The sequence below is a fragment of the Colius striatus genome, chromosome 2, assembly GCF_028858725.1.
Source record: "Colius striatus isolate bColStr4 chromosome 2, bColStr4.1.hap1, whole genome shotgun sequence".
NCBI classification, from domain to species: Eukaryota; Metazoa; Chordata; class Aves; order Coliiformes; family Coliidae; genus Colius; species Colius striatus.
In genome coordinates, this window is record NC_084760.1 from 42525037 (window position 1) to 42543769 (window position 18733).

Genomic DNA, 18733 nt, shown 5'->3' on the forward strand with positions numbered 1-18733 from the left:
TCCTGATGATTGAATGTAATTTCAAGTTACACACGCAGTTCAAGTTACAACACACATTTGTTTCCATTTTAATTCATTTTTACACAGTTTAATAAATGTTAATGCTAAATGAGTTGTTACTCTTTTAAAAAAACTCCAAAACATAATTTAAGCCTTGCAATATAGAAACAAGTCAAGGTGAGAACAAATTTAAGACATAAAGACTATTCAGTGGTTATTGGAAAGGATGAAACATTGGCAGTCTTTTATGAGAAAGAAGAGAAATTCTAGTCACTATGACCTTCAAATTTAGAGTAGTTATACCAAAGTTGTGCTTTGTAGTAGTTGTACTTTGGTTTAATTTGGTTCCCATCCTCAAAACTCATCCTCTGCCCTGTGACTTGTTTGACTTCTCTGTTCCCTGTCCTGTCAGTGTATGGCTCCCTCACTGACAAGTAAAGGGGTTCTTAGTAAAATATTTTAATCTTCTGTAAGGCTGGATGCCTCTCCATAGTGTCCAGTTACATATTACACAGAAGTTGTAACTATGAACAAAAGAAGCTCTACTAACTCAAAGTATTCAAAGCTTTGATTACTTTGGAAATAACCAATCAAGGAAAATAACTAATTGCCATTAACACCTGAAATATGGAGTTGAGTGATTAAGTAAAAGAGCTTTCGGGGAAACAAATTATTCAAGGGAACAGCCACATTCAAAAAAAGATCAGTTTAAACAAAGGTTCACCAAATGACTTCTGTAGTTCATTTCCTGATGACGCTATCCCAGACATCTTTATGTTCTGTCTGTTGCATAGAGAGCAAAGAGGAGTCTGAAATATGCTGGGAATATTCTGTGTCCAGTCTTTTCATATAGTATGGTCAAATTGTAAGGTTGGATTTCATTGGTCTTGAGCTAGGACACTTGTCTAAGTCTTCCGACCATAGGGAACGTATGAATTTTGGGTATGCATAGTCTCCACTATAGCATAGTAGGGACCACAGGAAGAAATCAAACATGCATGGATGATTAAAACAAGAGATTTGATTTATTGTCTTGCTCTGGGCTGCAGTGATCTATCACAGGACTGTCTAACAGATACCCTAGAGAGACCTTATTGCAGAGGATTTTATGCATGCCTCATTGTCCTTTTTGCTATCTCTTTGCCTTCTCCATCTTTGACCACTATTAACTAAATTTTGTTTGGTCTCAGATTTGTTATAACTGTACCTGAGGTAGGTATTTCAGCTGTGCTTACAGAAGGTCCTCAATTGTTCCCTACAAATCTCTGTGCAATTAAGCAATTTCTCATATAACCAACTTTTAATTTTATATGGTATTAGCTGTAATTCTTATCAGTGTTATACTGTTTGCTGTCACATTCAGCAATTTTCCCATGTAATCATTTGTAGTTTCTCACATCCTGTTCATTTCACGAGAGTTTAATCATCTGGCTGCACCACATTGTTCGAGAGGTCACGTGTAGTCCTATTTCTTGTTTTCACATGTGTTTTTTACATATTTTTAAATTGTCCTAATGCTTGTTTCTGTATTACTCATTAGTTTTTAAATACTGAGAACAAATCAAAATGCATTTGTAATCCTTTTCCAAGTTGTTAAAGTCATATACTACTCACATGGTTTCAGCCATCTAAAATGTAGTTTCCCAGGTTAAGTTAGACTTAGAATGATAGAATCCTAGAGAGGTTTGGGTTGGACCGGTACTTTAAAGGTCATCTAGTTCAACACTCCCACAATAAGCAGGGACATCTTCAGCTAGATGAGGTTGCTCAGAACACCTCTCTGGACAACCATTTCCAATGTTTCACCACTCTCACTGTAAAAAAATTCTTCCTTATATCTAATCTGAATCCACTCTCTTCTAGTTTAAAACCATTACTCCTTGTCCTGTTGCAACAGGCCCCTTGTCCTGTCACTACAGGCCCCACTTCTAGGGTCTTACTTTGTGAAAAAGCAAACAAAAAATTTCTGAAAATGGTGGCTAGATTAGTTGGAATACATCTCCATGTAAAGGCATTCATCTCTCTAACCTGCTTTTTGTGAGAACCCGAAGAACCGATTTCATTGGGCCAGAAAACTTCTGAAAAAAGGCAAAGAGGAAAAACAAGTACTAAGGGATGAAAGTTTGGGTTACTGTGAAAAGGTTATAAGAACTGGAGAACAAATACATAGTTTATTTCCCCCCCCTTTGCTTTAAAGGACTGGAAATAACTATTGAACACATCATTCTGAAAGATTTACTAACAGTGAGTGGTACTTTCTCATTCATATATTCTGTTGACAGTGAAAACATCTCACAACTGTAGGTGAATGAAAGATTCTGAATCTCCAAGTCAGATTTTGAGGGTTAAGCTTCATGCATTGAGAGTAAGATTTTTACATTTTCTCTATAGAATTTTTTTCAGGTACTTCAACACTTTGTACTTGTAAATTATGAACAGAATACTTCTAAAATCTATACATATGTAATATTTACATTGTTAAATTGCTTTTCAGCTTTTGTAAAAATGATTGTATAAAAGCTTTGAAAAGATAAAAGATGTCTTCTAGCCAACAGGTAGAAAAGTGTCAGTTGTTGCACATCTGCAAAAGAATGTATCTGAAGTAGGTTACAACAAACATATATTCATGGACAGAAATCTAACATATATAGCAGTATACAACTGATATAACATATAAGACAGCCCTGCATAGTATCATTTGAAGGTTTTTCAAAGAAAAATATGTCAGTAGATCAAAAAAAGTATATGTGCTATTTTATATGTTTTCCTCTTAAATCTCATAGGGCATGAAATGAAATGCTAACATAAAAAGTCTTGAAAGTTCATCCACTGCAGCTTGTCCTTTTGACATATCAGCAGTAGCTTTCTGTGTCTGAATAATACCTAGAGGCACTGATCCTTCTGTTAGATTTTCATCTCCCATTTATTGCTTCTCAAAGGATTACAAGTACAGATGTGAGACTGTTCCTAGCTACTGTAATCTCGTAAAGTTCAGATGTGTCAAATTTTGTCTCTCTTTCTTGATCAAACATTATCATAACTTATTGGATGGAGTTAATTTACCTTAATTTAGCTTCAGTTTCCTTCAATTTACCTTAATTCAGCTTCATTTTCCTTCTTTCTGCTTTCGCTTGGTTTAGGCAGTGATTTTAAAGATACCAACTCACCACACAGAAGTTATTCACTGAGGTAGAACGTAGTTTCTTTCAGATCTGTTCCTAACAGCTCATGCTTTTTCTTGGAGTTAGCATTTCATTCAGTTTATATCTACTGACATGAGCAGTTATACTATCCACTTATTACTGTTGGATGTAGTAAGACGTTATATAATGATCTGCTTTTCATAGCTCCTACTTAATTCCATGATTGTGTCCTTGAAATGGTCTAAACAAATCTATGCCAATAATTACATTTTTCACCATTTCTCTTCTTCTCTCATTCAATAAATGTATAAACAAAGAATCTTGCCACTCATCTTTCCATTTAGTGTACCTTATCAATCGCTAGTGAATGACACAGAAAAAGCATTAGGATGATTAAATCATCATGGAAATGACTTCAACACTTCATTGCCTGTTGTAATCAGTCTTTAAAATACAGCACATTTTTTCCCCCATCCAAAAGTAAGACAACATACTTTACTAAAGAGTTAACCTGCGATGCTCTGGTGAAACACTTGTTAGAATCCAAATAAAAATAGCAATCCATTTATTCTTAATTCTCCTTACACAGCTGAAGACTGTGACTAACTGAGAAATCTTGAAGTTAAATACAATATCCTCTACAAGGCTTGAAACTCAAAAGTTGTTTCAGTAGCTCTATTCGCTCAGTGAGTAAAAAAGACAAAATGCAGATTATCTTGTAGAGCAGTTTGTGGTGGTTTTTTTCTGATGAAGAAATATATTGGAAGGACTTAACAAATTCACCTGAGCTTGACATGACTATGTATTCGAAAATAAAACTTGTTTTATATTACAAAAATATGGCTGTCTACAGCTTCTTCTTGAAAACCTACTATGGCTAGGACAATACTTGGAAGTTGTTTTTTTGGCATTAGAAACTGAAAAGAGCATAATTAGGGTAAATATTACAGATGAATTATTTTTCTACATAATGGCTTGAAATCTGCTGTGCTCATCATAGTTGTTGGAGGGAATTTCATGTGGTTTCTCCTCTTCTGGAACCTGCCATGAAAATCAAACAAGAGTTCATTTGATGAGATAGAGAATTCTGGTTTCCATAAAAGGAAACTAAAGTGCACTGAGAATGTTGTTGTTTGTGTATATTATTTGTCTATTTATTAACATTGATCTAGCCTGATATTAACCACCAGTTCTGAATCCTGAGGGATGAATTCAAGGTTTTCTAAATAGAAAGATTCCTAAAGACATGTTAGCTAAGAGTGAAAAATTCGTACCTGGGATTTTCAAAGAGCTCTAAAGAAATAAGGTGACCACCACTATTGAAACGTAAATGATATTGTATGCCAAATATGAATGTCTCTTCCTATTACTTGATAAAGCTCACTTAGAACAGAAAATTTCTGAGCAGTTCTGCTAATCTTATGGGATCTTCAGTTGAACAGGGTTATATTATTATCACTGGTCAACACAGCCTGTGAATTCTTCAGACATGCTTTGAGACTTTGTTTTTCCTGATATTTTTTGTCATCTACGTATGACAGTCTATTTCAGGTCTTGCTGACTTTCCTGAGGTCAAACAACAAGTGACTTGTAGATCAATCATCAAAAGATTTTTCTTTCTGATTATCACTACTACAGCTGATCTTTTGTCTCTAAACTTTTTTTTTCCCTACAAGATTTCTTCTATATGCATGGCATGATTAGCTAGCAAGTAAAGAAGGAACCTGAAGGTGTCCTTGATAAATTCACAGCCTGAGAGAGAGTGACACTTCTGAAAGCTGACCCATGTGTGCATACTACAAAACCCAGGAGAACAGGACTGCAGCGTGCTCTATGACTTCCAACATAGTGAAAATAAAGGGAGAGGGTATCTTACCTCCCAATAAACAGAGTCATCAAAGCAGTTCTGGTCAGATGCTTGTCCCAAGAAAGGCAGCTTTAGAATACCACCTGCAGGAAAAAAGCATCAAAGTTAAAAAATGGACAAAATACCCAAATAAACGCTCATGAGATGTGCCCTGGGGATTCATCTAAGTTTTCTCACTTATTTTGTAGTCTACAGAGCATACAACTGTCTTGGGACATGAGGTTGCACATTATGAGAGGTGATCCAGGTTTCTTCATGTTCACATGAAGGACTTATTTTTAATTGCTTAGATCTTTCCCAGATTTCAGATTGCACTTTTCTATTGCAGCCTGAATTTTTGTTTAGAAAGTATCTACAATTACTTGGAAACATAGAACAACTAAGTGAATGTGTCTTAATCTCAAAGTAGTTGGTGCTCAGAATTTTAAGTGTTTCTAACTAGAGAAGAATTCCATCCAGAACATCTTACTATTTCTATATATACAAACCAGTGTCTTTGAAGCATGTATTCAGTAAGATATCTAGGCTTCATATGAAGACAAAATTATTGGAACACTACTTTTCTGCATTTTTATGCCAGCGTGCCATCATGCAATATTTCTATTTTTCGATTTTGTATTAGTCACATGAAATCTTTGATACATGGAAGTTCTCCATGGACAAATCTATTAATTCACATATATTTCAGTTGCTACATGCATCATACTGACCTGTCAATGCTCCACCCACCAGTGCAATTCCAAGTGTACAGCCCAGGGCAGCAGCCTGCATGGCAGGAGTAAGGTGGACACCTTGCCTGAAAAGAGTAGAAAACCAAACCACTGAGAATCAAAGAAATGTTATACTTTGAGATTGATAATTGATCTTACAACATTGTACTTGCTATCTGCTGAACAGGATGGTTATTAATATTTTGTAAATTTTTTTGAGAATGATCCCTTTTTTCAAAAAGATCAGCATTTCATCTTCTTGAAGTCTTTTAAGGTAATGGAAATAGTATATTTTTCCAGTCTTCTTGTGAATCCCATAGTTACCAGCAATGTAATTGTAGAATCATATAAAGATTCTGCTGTTTGAATGGTTTCATCTGCTGATTTTTATGATGGTTTTAACTTATTTATTTTTACTCGAGATTTTAATTTGGAACAGGATTGACAATTAAACAACATGTTACAGGCAGGATATCAAGAACGATCCTATTTCAACCAGAACATGATATCTGTCATCAAATCAAATATGCATGTTCTGAAAAAAAATTAAAATTAGATCCGAGAAAGAAAAATTAGGATAGACCTTAAAAAATCAATAAACTCCTTTCTCTCATCTCTCTGTAACTCACCTCTCTTCCCCTTGTATCGCAGTTACTATGATGCTGGCAATACCTCCCATTATTCCAGGTAAACCATGTAAATTATGAACTCCACAAGTGTCTTGAATGCACAGCTTGGATGCCAACAAAGGCTGAAATGAAGGGAAAAATGAAGTTTATGGTGAGTTTGCAGTCTTCCACTATCTCTAGAATGATATACAAAAGAAAGTAGTGCAAAAAAAAGTACAAGAAAAAATTTAACTTAATTTCATGTACTCAAACTTCAGCTATAAAATCTACTGTCTTTCCTTTCTCTGTACAATTGTTTACATGTAGAGAAAACCAACCTATAGTGGCACAAGTGCCCAAGCTACCATCATAAATATAATGGCTCAAAACGAATGACAGTCCACTGGTACTCCTAACCTTTTCAGCCACAGTAGCAGGTATTAAGAGAGATGGCCAAGTAATATAAACATGCCTGTTCTGAGTCTGCTAGGCATGTATTTTCTTCTAGAATGTTTCTTCATCAGGAAAGGAGAGATTAAGCAGTTTTAGTCAGAATATTTTGCTTCTACATTTTGTACAGGAAACAATTCCATTGTATACTTCAAAACTATTTTTTGATTACAGGTCTATTTTGAAATTTTAAAAGACTGAAGAGAAATCAGTCCTATTTAACTGAAACAAATTTTGGAGCAAAATTCTGGCAGCTCCTTGAACAGGAATCCCAACTTTAATGAACTCTAATATCTTCTTGAGCCTTCTCTATTTTTAGGTATATGATGAACCAAAGCTACCTTATAAGCATATATTTAATTAATACTGATTTAAAATAGCTGTTATCTAGAGCTTCCTCTCTATAACCTCTCTATAGCCAAATTCTTAGCTCTCTTTCTAGCCAGCCAAGGGAGCTCCAATAAAGCAAATGAAACAATAAGTAAATGAGAGCTGAGGTGGGTTCTCAATACTGACGGTCAGGAAGTGGAACCCAAGGACAGAGACAATTCCAGCAATACTCCCAATGAACATGGCACCAAAAGGTTTGATTAGCAGGTCAGCACAGGTACCCACTGCTACTCCTCCTGCCAGGGTGGCATTTTGAATGAGAACCTGCAAAGAATACATAGAGGTAGAAATGATATATGTCGAACAGGATAGTTACAGAGCTGAGTGACTTTGAAGGGTTTTTTTGCATACAGAAGCCTCACTCTTGTTCAGGTAGGATTTTAAAACAGGTTTCCTGTTAGATATTCAGGGTGTTGTTTCAAATCTGTTGTAAGCTACTTTAACTGAGGCCAATTTAATGAAATTAAACTTTTTGCAATCTGACCTCTTGAAAAGGCAAGCTGAGCCAGTGAGAACTGGCCCCTGCAACAGGAGTAAGTTTTGCAAACTCATTGAGCTGTACCTGTTAATGTTTGGCTTAGATAAACACTGCAACTGCTGGAAAGAAGTAGATGAAAATATAGGGCTAGATTTTACAGTAAGGAAATGAAAGATTTGCCTAGTTTGGCTTTGGTGGTTGTGCAGCTGCACTGTGCCAGGGAACAGGTTGTTGCCTTGAGAGACCTATTCTGGCTATTGCAATATGATAACTCATGTGGGATCATCATTGGAACAAGACCCAAAAGTTCACCTGAAAGTGGGAATAATGCTTCTATGGTTCAGCAGCTTTTGTGGACACAGGAGAACAAGGGAGCAAGACTATTACTATAACATCTAAGAGATTTTCTCTCTCCAGCTGCAGTGATTCCACTGAGGAATCACTACATACCTAAGACAGGGTGGATTGCCTCAGGGCCCAATCTTACATTATAACTTTTAGAAGTATAATAGATCTAATTTTTCCCATAGAATAAGCAAAAATTCCAGATAGCTCACAGACATTGGGAATCTGCTTCCGGAGGAGAAACTCGCTTTAATAGAGATCATGATGTGCTTCTTACCATACTGAATTTGCCCCTTTGATCCACCAGGCTGGAGAGGGCAAATGTTACGACAGTACATGCAGCCAGGGAATAATAAGTGTTGATAATTGCTGTAATCTGGTGATTTTGTTCAGATGCAATAGCAGAGTTAAAACTGGGCCAAAAAAGCCAAAGGAACAGGGTACCTGGATGAACAGAGGTCAAAATGAAACAAAGACTATTTGTTCACAAGGCATATTTCAGTGTGAAAGATTCAACGCAATAGAACTAACTACAAGATGTGAGGAAGATGATTGAAAAGAAACACAAAATAGCCAAAATTCTGGAAGATATAGAATATACAGAAGTTTTTACCACTAAAAATGGGATTTTGACACTCTATTGTCAACACATTGTCACTCTTTGTCATGCCCCACTTACGGACAGAGGTCACCACTACAGTGAAAAGCATACCAGAACACGATGCATTAGCGAAACAGCTTACATGAAAACTGTTTATCATCTACTGATACAACTGGTAGTTTATAGCTGGTAAATTAGTCTATGAACAGATCTCATGGATATATAGAGGTATGGTTTCTAATATTCATTAGTGGGACAAGCATAGCTCAGTACAATTATGACCAATTTCTATGGAAGTGTTGCTTATAATAGAAGATTTAACAAAAATAGACAGTCACCACTAACGTGCAGTGGAAATGCATCTTTAATTTGAACTTTCCTTTTATTAAACAAGACAAAAAAAAGAATATGTCACCAGGAGTGTACTTAAGAAAATGGATGCAGCGTAATAATAGGCAATCATCAAAATACAGGCATGAAAGAGGGATGAACAACTGATCAGCACTCACTATTACTTCACTTACCAATCATGGCAAATAAGTCTGAATGATAGGTAGATTCTTCATTTTCATGTTTGTTTTTCAAACCAGGACGATATAAGATTAGGGTCACGGCTAAACCAAAATATGCTCCAAAAGCATGGATAGTCATTGAGGCTCCAACATCTGTGGCCTATAACAGGGACCCAAAATAATGCCACAGATTTTATACAGCATAACATTGAAGATCTGATGAGGAACAAGTCTGGATGATTTTAATGTTTTATTTTCTAGGGTAGAAACTAGAGCCTAGAATATGTAAAATGGAAATGTTACCAAGTGAAAGCATTTGTCATAAAAACAATTATTGCTAAATAGTGGTACCTGAAGTATATTTGTAACTAGATGTTCGTTGCATGCAAAGATCGTGACCTCCAGGATTGTCAAGATCAACATCTGAACAGGACTTGTTTTCCCCAGGACAGCTCCAAATGAAATCAAAGCAGTTGCTGTACTGAAGTCTGCATTTATCATGCTGAAGTCCAGAAAATTAACAAGACAAAAGCAAAGCAAAACATAGGAAAAAAGAAAATCAGTTTTAAGAGATCTAAAATAAGGCTATAATATCAAACCTGTCATATCATTAAAATTATGGAGCTCTAACTCTTCATGTACAGAATTATCAAGATCACCTTTTGGGATGAAAATAAATCAAACCTTTCCAGATGGGTTTTATAGACATATTATCAGCTACTAAGGAAAGAAGTGTGGGAAGGTTGCCTCCTGCTTCTGTGTATAGCATATGTGTGTTTAACTGGTTGAGATTATAGTGAAAAGTCAGCTGTGTATGTTTCCAACTCTGTTACTCAAACTCCAAAGATGACAGGGCGCTCTTAGCTTTGGTTAGATAGTTTATCTCATTTCAAAAACCTTGCATGCCTTTCTGTTACTGTGACTCATGTTTGCACTAGCTGTCAGGAAGGACCAATGTGTTAAAAGGTTATGGGGAATGACAAAAAATTGGTCAAAACCTTGCAGCACTGAGGGGTGCTTACTTATGAGTCACTCTACAAAAGCCTATTTGTAAGCATTAAGGAGCTAGTTATTTTTGCTTGTCCCTCGATAGTTTTTTAATGCTGTTCCTTTCAAAATTGTCTACAAGTTGACTCAGAAAACAGAACTGCAGATGTGGAAAACTGAGACCTTGGTAGAAGCAGGACAAATGAGTAGGAAAGGAGTTAAATATATCTAGAGACATTGCTCATGAGGTTTCTTCTTCTATGATTGGCATCCAAAACCTACTGCATTATGGTGCTTGTACAAGTCATCACTTGAGAAGTAGGAGAGAAAATCATAAGTGGATAGGCACCCTCTTCCAGTCTTTCTTCTGTTGACCCTATGTATCTTGGAGGGACAGAGCCTTTCATGTCTGCTGGATACAGGAGGTGCTGTGCTACTGATGGAAATCTTTGGTCTTTCACAGCTCCAGGGATTCAAAACAGTCTCTCTGTGTGACCTACGACGCACATGTAATGTAGCACCTCAAATTTCATCCTACCCTTTGATTTCCTTGGCCCAGTGCACCAGGTGGTGCCTCTTTAGTGGTCAAGGGCGGATTGATGTTGAGAGGTTAAATTTTAGTGAACTTCAAAGTCTGATCCCACAAATACCTGAGTTTATGGCTTCTCTTGTTATCTAAAGGGATAGAAGTGTCAGTTTTGGTGAGTACACAAGTACCTTTTGACATCTATATGAATTTTCCCTTCTTCCATGTGCCAAAATCCTTGCATCAGGGTTCCCCATTGGAGACCAAAGGCAGCAATGAGCATGTTGATACCAACACCACTGAATCCATATTTCTTCAGAAATGTCATCAGGAAACCAAATCCAACAAATATCATCACATGGACATCCTGAAAGACTGAAAGCAAAACATGTCTGTGTAGTGCCTACGAAGGGAGGAATGCTAGGGACAAATGAGGATTTAATAGAAGAGTTGCAAACTCATGTCATCAAAGTGATCTGCCCTTCCCCACTTTGTGACCAGTTTTACTAGTTGAAGATAGAGTGTCTGGAAAAGGCAAGAGTCAATTATTGATTTTATTCCTTGCTGTATCATTACGAAAAGAAGACCAGATCTCTGTACTAGCAAATTTAATGTGTCTGGAACTGTTCTCTGCATGTGAAGCTACCTGGAACATTACAGCTTCGTGTCCTTATAACAAAGTTCTCTTTCCTCCCACATAAAGGCTATGAAGTCCAACACATTCTGGCTAACTGAAAAACTATCCATGGGCTTTGTTTTGGAAAGTACTAGTTAGCCTAGTGCAAAGATATGCTTGTGATCCGTACAAATTCCTGTAAAAGAGATTTATTGCTTTGTCTTTATAAAAAAAAAAAGGCATTTAAGGTTTGACTAAACTACTAAATTAATATTGGTAATTAGCAAAGACTTAGTCCTCCTTCATATGTGCACTTTTTTCCCTCCAAATATGATTTTTAAAAAGATTTGAATCATAGAATCATAGAGTCTATGAGCTATCCAGATTTTTTTGTTTCTTTTTCTGCTTTTCTTTTTTTAAAAATTTTCTTTTTTCAAAATTTTTAATATAAACTGAATTTATCACCAAAACATGGATATTTTATATTTTAAAATATTTTGTTACTCTGAAGTCTTTTACGTGGTTTAGTGGTCCCTACACCAAACTGGTTTGAGTTCTGCAATTAAAGATTTTTCTCTGATTTTCTTGTTAGTAAGAAACACAATATGGAGAAACTTAATTAATCTTAATTTCAGTTTCATTCACTCTTACATGCAGATATGTTGGAAAAACTTGACCTGGGTGGTATAACATTTGACTTGAGCTTATATTTCCAGGTAACATACTTTATCATTCCTATAGTTTTGCTATATGTGTTACCATGCTTAGCCAAAAGAGGGCCCAGAAGCATAAGTTACTGGAGATTCCTAATAAACTCTTTTATTTACACTATGATATTCCAGCTCTTATCTGGCATTAAAATACATACATGCATGTAGTAAGACTCTTTATATTGGGCTACACATATCTAAGAAACAGCATAGAATTACAGGTGGTTCACAGACATCCCCAATCCTTTTGCTTTCTGTCTAGGCTGGATGTTTTCACATTAGTTTCCTGATTTCCATAATAGCCAGTGATGAGATTTGCAGTCCTTTGGAAGCTTCTCAGTTTTCTCCATGCTATTCAATTTTCAGAACTATTATCCAAAGTCTTACATTGTGCTTAATACTTATTTTAAATTACTCAGTCAACTGAATTGTGCTCCTGCTTTGGCTATACTTGCATATTTTCTACTGCAGTGCTGTGTAAAAAAATAACTGCCTTGCTTAGAGCTCTACATATTCCCTTGTTTCAGAAGACATCGTAAGAGATAAAAAGATATGTCTAGAGGCAACATAAACCATGCTAACAAAGCCTTCCTCATCTTACCAACAGCAAAGTCTTTATTTAGTGTCTTAGTGGATGCAGAACCCAAAACGCAGCTTAATTTGCCCAAATTCCTGTGTCAGAGTGAGCCAGTGGGGCATGTCCAGGAAAAAGACATTAAAGTACAAGATAATTTGACAGGTTCCTGTGTCACAGGAACACAGAGCTGGGGTTTTGTATTTGACTTGACTGTGGTGGTGGGCTGCATACCTAAGGAAACCCTCCTTAAAATGTTTTGCAAAACATGTAGCAGTGGTTAGTATATTTTCAAATAAGAGAAGGGGTAATCCAAGATTTCTTTATTTTTTGAGGATAAGAGGAAACTGGATGTTGAACAAGCCTTTTTGCTCCCCACTTAAAAATAATTTTCTATGTGTGACCATTCACACTGTGGCATCAACACCTTGTCATTTGAGAAGCAGCACAGGTTAATTGTCTGACTCTTGTAAAACTACTTTAATAAAAGCTGGTTAATATGGTACAAAAATGCAGAATTGGAAGGATAATCCCTAAAAGCTATGCAGTGACATCTACAAAAGTACCTCTTTATTTTTTTTTTTTTACTTTAGCTTAAGACAATGAAATGTATTTAATAGACTCTGAGTATGACAAGTCAAAGTGCTATATGACTTCAACAGTTGAGTTGCAGGCACAAAAAGAAGTGTATGTTTAAAAATTACTTGCTTCTTCTCTTTCTATTGTTTAATCAGCTCATGCCATTGACTCTCCAATAGTTAGTTTTCCCCATTCAGAGCAGTCACCCTCAGGTAAGAAAATTTGCCATTCTCCCAGAGGAGATTATGGTTTGTTAACATTTAACATATTACTTGCACTTGGTTAAATCATTGCAAAGCAAGTAATTGTTCTCATTCACATAATCCCAGTCATGTATACAACATCTCAGTAAATCATGTTTAGATTAGAAAAAGATATTTCACTGCTTAAGTAACCTGACTCTAAATGTGAGTAAAAGATCAGGTTTCAAATACATATTAACGATCAAGAAGTTTAATTTTCAGTGCTCATTAGTAAGACTTCTGCATACACAGGTTTCTTTTAAAAGGTGCTTTTAGAAGTCTTACCCTAGCCCTGAGATTGGAAGGAATTCTGTTTGAAACAAGCAGTTGGTTCACGTGTAATCCTGGGTCCTCCTGAGGATTCATATAAATGTTTTAAAGGTGGTTGGACTTGAAAAATTTAAAAGTCCTGGTTAAAAGGACTTCTAATTAATTAATGGATTAATTCATGGTTAATTCATGGATGTTGAGGACAAATTTCAACTAGTCTTTCAACAAGGCTATTCCTTGTGCTTTAACTACCTTTTATAACTCCTTTTAAAGAAGAGTAGATCTGGAATGCTTTCAAATGATGGAAAAAACATCATGATTTGAAATAAACTGTTTCAATAACTGGTTGTGCTTAACAAAACATGATAATTCTATTCTGTGAGACAGGAAAAGAAAGATTGGGAAAATGCTCCATCAGATCTCGAACAAAGCCGCTGCACATGATTCTACAAGGCTGCCTAAGAGCAACGTATTAAATCCTCTGCAAGATCTCCACACAGTGAACAATCTCAATGCAAAGATGTTCTAGTGGCATCTAGGATCGTACTAAAACTGTGATTTTACTCTGCTTAAAGAAGTGAACCCTAGAACTCTGAGCAAGAGGGGCACATAAGTTTTCCTAAGCCATGAGTGGTGCATCAATACTAGAACATTACATAGAGGATACCACTACTAAAGAGACCCTCTAGGGGTGCTTGCAAAACCACCATACGTCTTTGTCCTCCCACTGTAGTGGCACAGGATACCTGAAGTGGTCCATCCAATTTTCTATTCCTGTACTTGATCCACTAGAAATAGTCATAATGCAAAGCTCTGTTTTTGGAATAATCTCAGTTTGATCCCTCTTACCTGGGTGCAAAACTATGATCATGCTTAATTGTTATTTTTATCTTCAGTCCAAAAATATTGAAACAGCTTGTATTCATGGTCCTGTGGTGTTTAAGGCATATAAAAGCAGGGTCTGCACCATCATTCTAACAAAATAAATTGGCTCCTGGATAAAACAACTAGATTTACAGGTTCTGGCTCAAGATATGTCCTAAGACATCTATAAAACCATAGCAATATCTTCCTACCAGATCCCCAGGCAAACTCTGCTCTTGTATACACATTGTAGACAGGGAAGTTTGAGAAGAAGGAAGCCTAAAAATGAATTGTATTAGTAAATTATGCTTTTATTTCACTTCTTTATTATGAATGAAATCCATAATCTCTTAGGTTAGCATCTGAAAGCCTAACACTACGCCTGCAGTGTTTGCTTAGTTTGTGTCTCTACTGGTAAATTAGACAGCCTGATCAAAAGGCAAGTGGCATAGACTGAGTCCCATCTGTACAGATACATGCTCTTCTCTCCCAAAATGCTGTTCTCATTTGTATTATTGAGAGTAGCCCTTACCTATGCTATGCCTAAAGCCAAACCTAGGATGAGGTGAAGGTGCTGGTTTGTATAAGCTAAAATCATGCCAGAAGTTTGCTAGCAGTTCAATAGTGTAGACTGTGGCTAGCAGGACTAGGGAAGTGATTGTCCCCATCCTGGGCACTGGTGAGGCTGCACCTCAGGTACTGTGTTCAGTTTTGGATCCCTCACTCTAAGAGGAACACTGAGGTGCTGGAGCATGTCCATAGATGGGCACCAGAGCTGGGGAAAGATTTGGAGCACAAGTCTGCTGGGGAGTGGCTGAGGGAGCTGTGGATGTTTAGTCGGGAGAAGAGGAGGCTGCAGGGAGACAGGATCGCTCTCTACAAGTACCTGACAAGAGATTGTAGTGAGGTGGGGGTCCATCTCTGCTCTCAAGTAAGGAGGGACATGACAAAAGGAAATGGCCTCAAGTTGCACCAGGGAAGGTTTAGATTGTTGATGAGGAACAACTTTTTTCCTGAGAGGGTTGTCAGACACTGTCGCAGGCTGCCCAGGGAAGTGGTGGAGTCTCTATCCCTGAAAATATTACAAAGCTGTGCTGAGGGCCATAGGTTAGTAGTGAGCTTGGCAGTGTGAGGTGAGAGGTTGAACTTGATTATCTTTTTCCAACTATAATTATTCTATGATTCTATGACAGCTAGAAGATAATGTGCAGGCATAGCATACACTCTCTGTGTAGGAAGGCATGTAAGAGAATTCTGTGAAGTGTGAGAACAGTCTATATCTCAGGAGCTCTCCAGAGAACACAGTATCCAGTGATGTATGTGATACAGACAGTGTCTATCTGGAAGACTAGAGGTTTACTAAGAAATGTTCAACAGTATAGTGAGGGGCTACTGAATGCTGTTAAATTATGGCATAAGGACAAGGATGTCATGCATTTTCTTCATTTCCCTTCGTAAGAGTTACCAAAGAAAATGCAGTTCAATTTAGTACCAGAGCCAGCAGGTATGACATTCAGACTTCATGTAGTAATTTGCTTTGTTTTTGCAGGGCTAATAGACTTTAATCTGAGTCTGAAGGACCTATGCCCTAGGTAGTGTCTTTCTGGCTTACCAAATTATACAAAGATGCAAAAATACTATTTTTTCCATGGCTATATGGCTTCTTGTTGTTTTGGAGTGGAGTCAGAGAAGAGGTATGTGGACAGGTGTTTTAGACAATAACTATGTTAATAAAATAACAGTGCCAGAGTAGATTTATCTGTGTCATCAGATTACTAGTGTGGTCACTGGCATAGTTTTTCTTGACAGTGGATTATGAGTCACTCCCAATATACCATCTAGATAAGGACACCTAATTTAGGAACTAGGATAATTCAAGATCAGGGACATGGCCAAGCTGTGTCTCAAAAAAAGAACAGGGTCTGGCATAGCCTAGGTTACCATATCTCAGGGACACTGCTGCATCTCTGTGGAGTTAACAAAGAAGTGAGTAATTAGCCTGCAATGTTCATCAGCTGACTTGCATCTGCAGCTGAATAACATCATGGATTCACTGTTCTTTTAACTAGACAACACTCTGTGTGAGAAAATACAAGACTACTAAGGAATGAAGTGATGCCAAGGTCACCTTCCCCTTCAATAGTCACTGAAAGGCCAGTTAGAATGAGATAAAAAGAGGGATACAATCAAATGCTACATCCAGGCAAAGAGTTCTGTACCTTTACAATTATGTTTAAGAGGATTGCAAATGGCTACAAGCCATTAAGACTTCAGAACCAAGAAAACAAGCAACAAACCTTCAATACTGACAGCTGGCTGTAGGCTGCTTCTCTGCAGATTTATTTTTCTGTTTATTTACAACAGTCTGATATTTGTATAATAAGGAGGAGGGTTAGAGAAGTCAGCAGCTACTTCTCAGTCCAAAAGCTTTCTCCTCAAACTTCATCAAGCATTTGCAGAACAACAAATCAACAGAAAAGTTTGCAGACTGAATAATTACTGTCTACAACTGAGCCACTGATTTTAAAGATAGGAGGGAGTTATCCTTGTTGTGACACAAACTATTGCCCTTTGTTGACTCCAGTTTTTGCAAACATTTTGTTTATTTGCAAACTATGATGAATCTCCTGCCCAATTTCCACATTCTCATAAGATAGCTATTTGAAAAGTGGATGATAGTAATGAAAAGTTCTCTTCTTTCTCATTAACTGTTATGGTAAACAGGATAGAAGCTCTGTTAAGAAGTACTACCATCCATCTCTGGAAAATGTTAGAATTGTTCAAAGCAATTCATATTTCTTCAAGTTTTCACCTGCTATGCAAACAGTAAACCTGTTTTTAGGACTCTTCTCTCCCAGAACGGCTAACTTCTTCGCAGTTAGATACTTTGAGAATTTTAGATGTGCTTGACTTGAATTTGTCTTTGAAGCCTGCTGCTTTCATACCTCAGAAAAAGTTTGTTTGCCCCAAAGCATATCTTTCTTTCTAGTTACACTAGTAGATCTCATAAGTTATTCAGAAATCTTGCTTAGTGTTTGTTTAAAGAAATTCTAACTTCTACAAATCTTAGACAACAACACATACCTGGGTACAAAATTTCCGGGTTTTTTCTCCTGTGGTCATATTCCACAAATATCCCGAACAAAACAATGATGACCACTTCCAGAAGAAGAGCCAGGATCGAGAACTTGAACCTCATGTTGGTATTCAGGTCTGGAGGCATTGCAGGAGAGTAGGCGGCTGTGAGAGCCTGATAAAGGACGCTTGCTTTCAGTCAAGCTGCCTAATTCTGTGCATCTGGGTGATACAGCAAAAAAAAAAAAGAAGAAAAAAGTAAAAGAAAGACAGACGAACACACTGTCACACCCACTATGGGAGGGAAATAGCATGGGTCAATGTAGTAATTTCTATATCCCAGGCTATTTCTGAGCATGAAATGTGGGCTTACGTATTTTTTTCAATTTGTAGGACAAGCCAGCTCATTTAGCTATAGATATGCTCTGCGCTGTCTTATGAGCACTCAAAGAAGGAAATAGTGTAAAAGAAAATCTCACAGAGCCTGGTTTGCTGCATACAGTAAGGAAAGAAGCAACAGTGAAATGTGTTTCCTGTAGTGAATAATTTCTTCAAGTCATAGCTCTGATTTTAAAAGGTATCTAATTTTTCATCTTGTGTGGATCTTCTGTCTCTCCATATAGCATATGATAAGCAAAGAGAATCTCTTTCAGCAGACTGAAGAAGTGCTTGCTCTTATTTCACAGTGAATTAAATACTCTGAGCATAAGTTTGTATTGTGGACTCTTACTGAAAAAGAAAATAACTAAACACCTTCATAAGAAAAATGGATATTCCTAATAGTTAAAAAATAAAGCTGTAGATCATGAAAAAGAGGAATTTGAAAAGACCGTTCAGTTTTTCAATTTTAATTATTGCTTTTCACTTTCCCCTTTGCTCAGCCAATGAAAATAGGTCAGAGACTGAATCTCTTAAACTATTTTAAAAAGTTCAATTTGTAAACTTTCCGATGAATGAAGGAGCAAATTAAGTTTCACTTAGATTACTGTTGGATGACCGTTGTACTTGAGATTCATATTATTTGTCAAAATTTATCTTGAATCTTAAAAATGTTGTGGGTAAGGTATTTCATTAATGTGATACTGACTAACTTGGTGTCCTGATTTTAGCTAGGACAGAGTTAACTTTCTTCATAGTAACTCTTACAGGACTGAGGTTTGGATTTGTGCTACCATCTCTCTGGGCA

General features: G+C 36.7%; 1 protein-coding gene across 1 annotated transcript; it reads right to left on the reverse strand.

Annotated features, from left to right (window-relative positions):
* Nucleotides 1-38: 38 nt before the first annotated feature.
* On the reverse strand, nucleotides 39-17775 carry RHAG (Rh associated glycoprotein). The gene is made up of 10 exons (XM_010209991.2): nucleotides 17557-17775; nucleotides 10809-10992; nucleotides 9456-9606; nucleotides 9117-9264; nucleotides 8269-8435; nucleotides 7295-7432; nucleotides 6350-6471; nucleotides 5721-5806; nucleotides 5020-5093; nucleotides 39-4184 (listed from the first exon to the last, which is right to left on the reverse strand). Exons 1-10 carry the CDS (start codon nucleotides 17693-17695, stop codon nucleotides 4107-4109), a joined length of 1287 nt encoding a protein of 428 aa, XP_010208293.1. The 5' UTR covers nucleotides 17696-17775; the 3' UTR covers nucleotides 39-4106.
* Nucleotides 17776-18733: the final 958 nt, after the last annotated feature.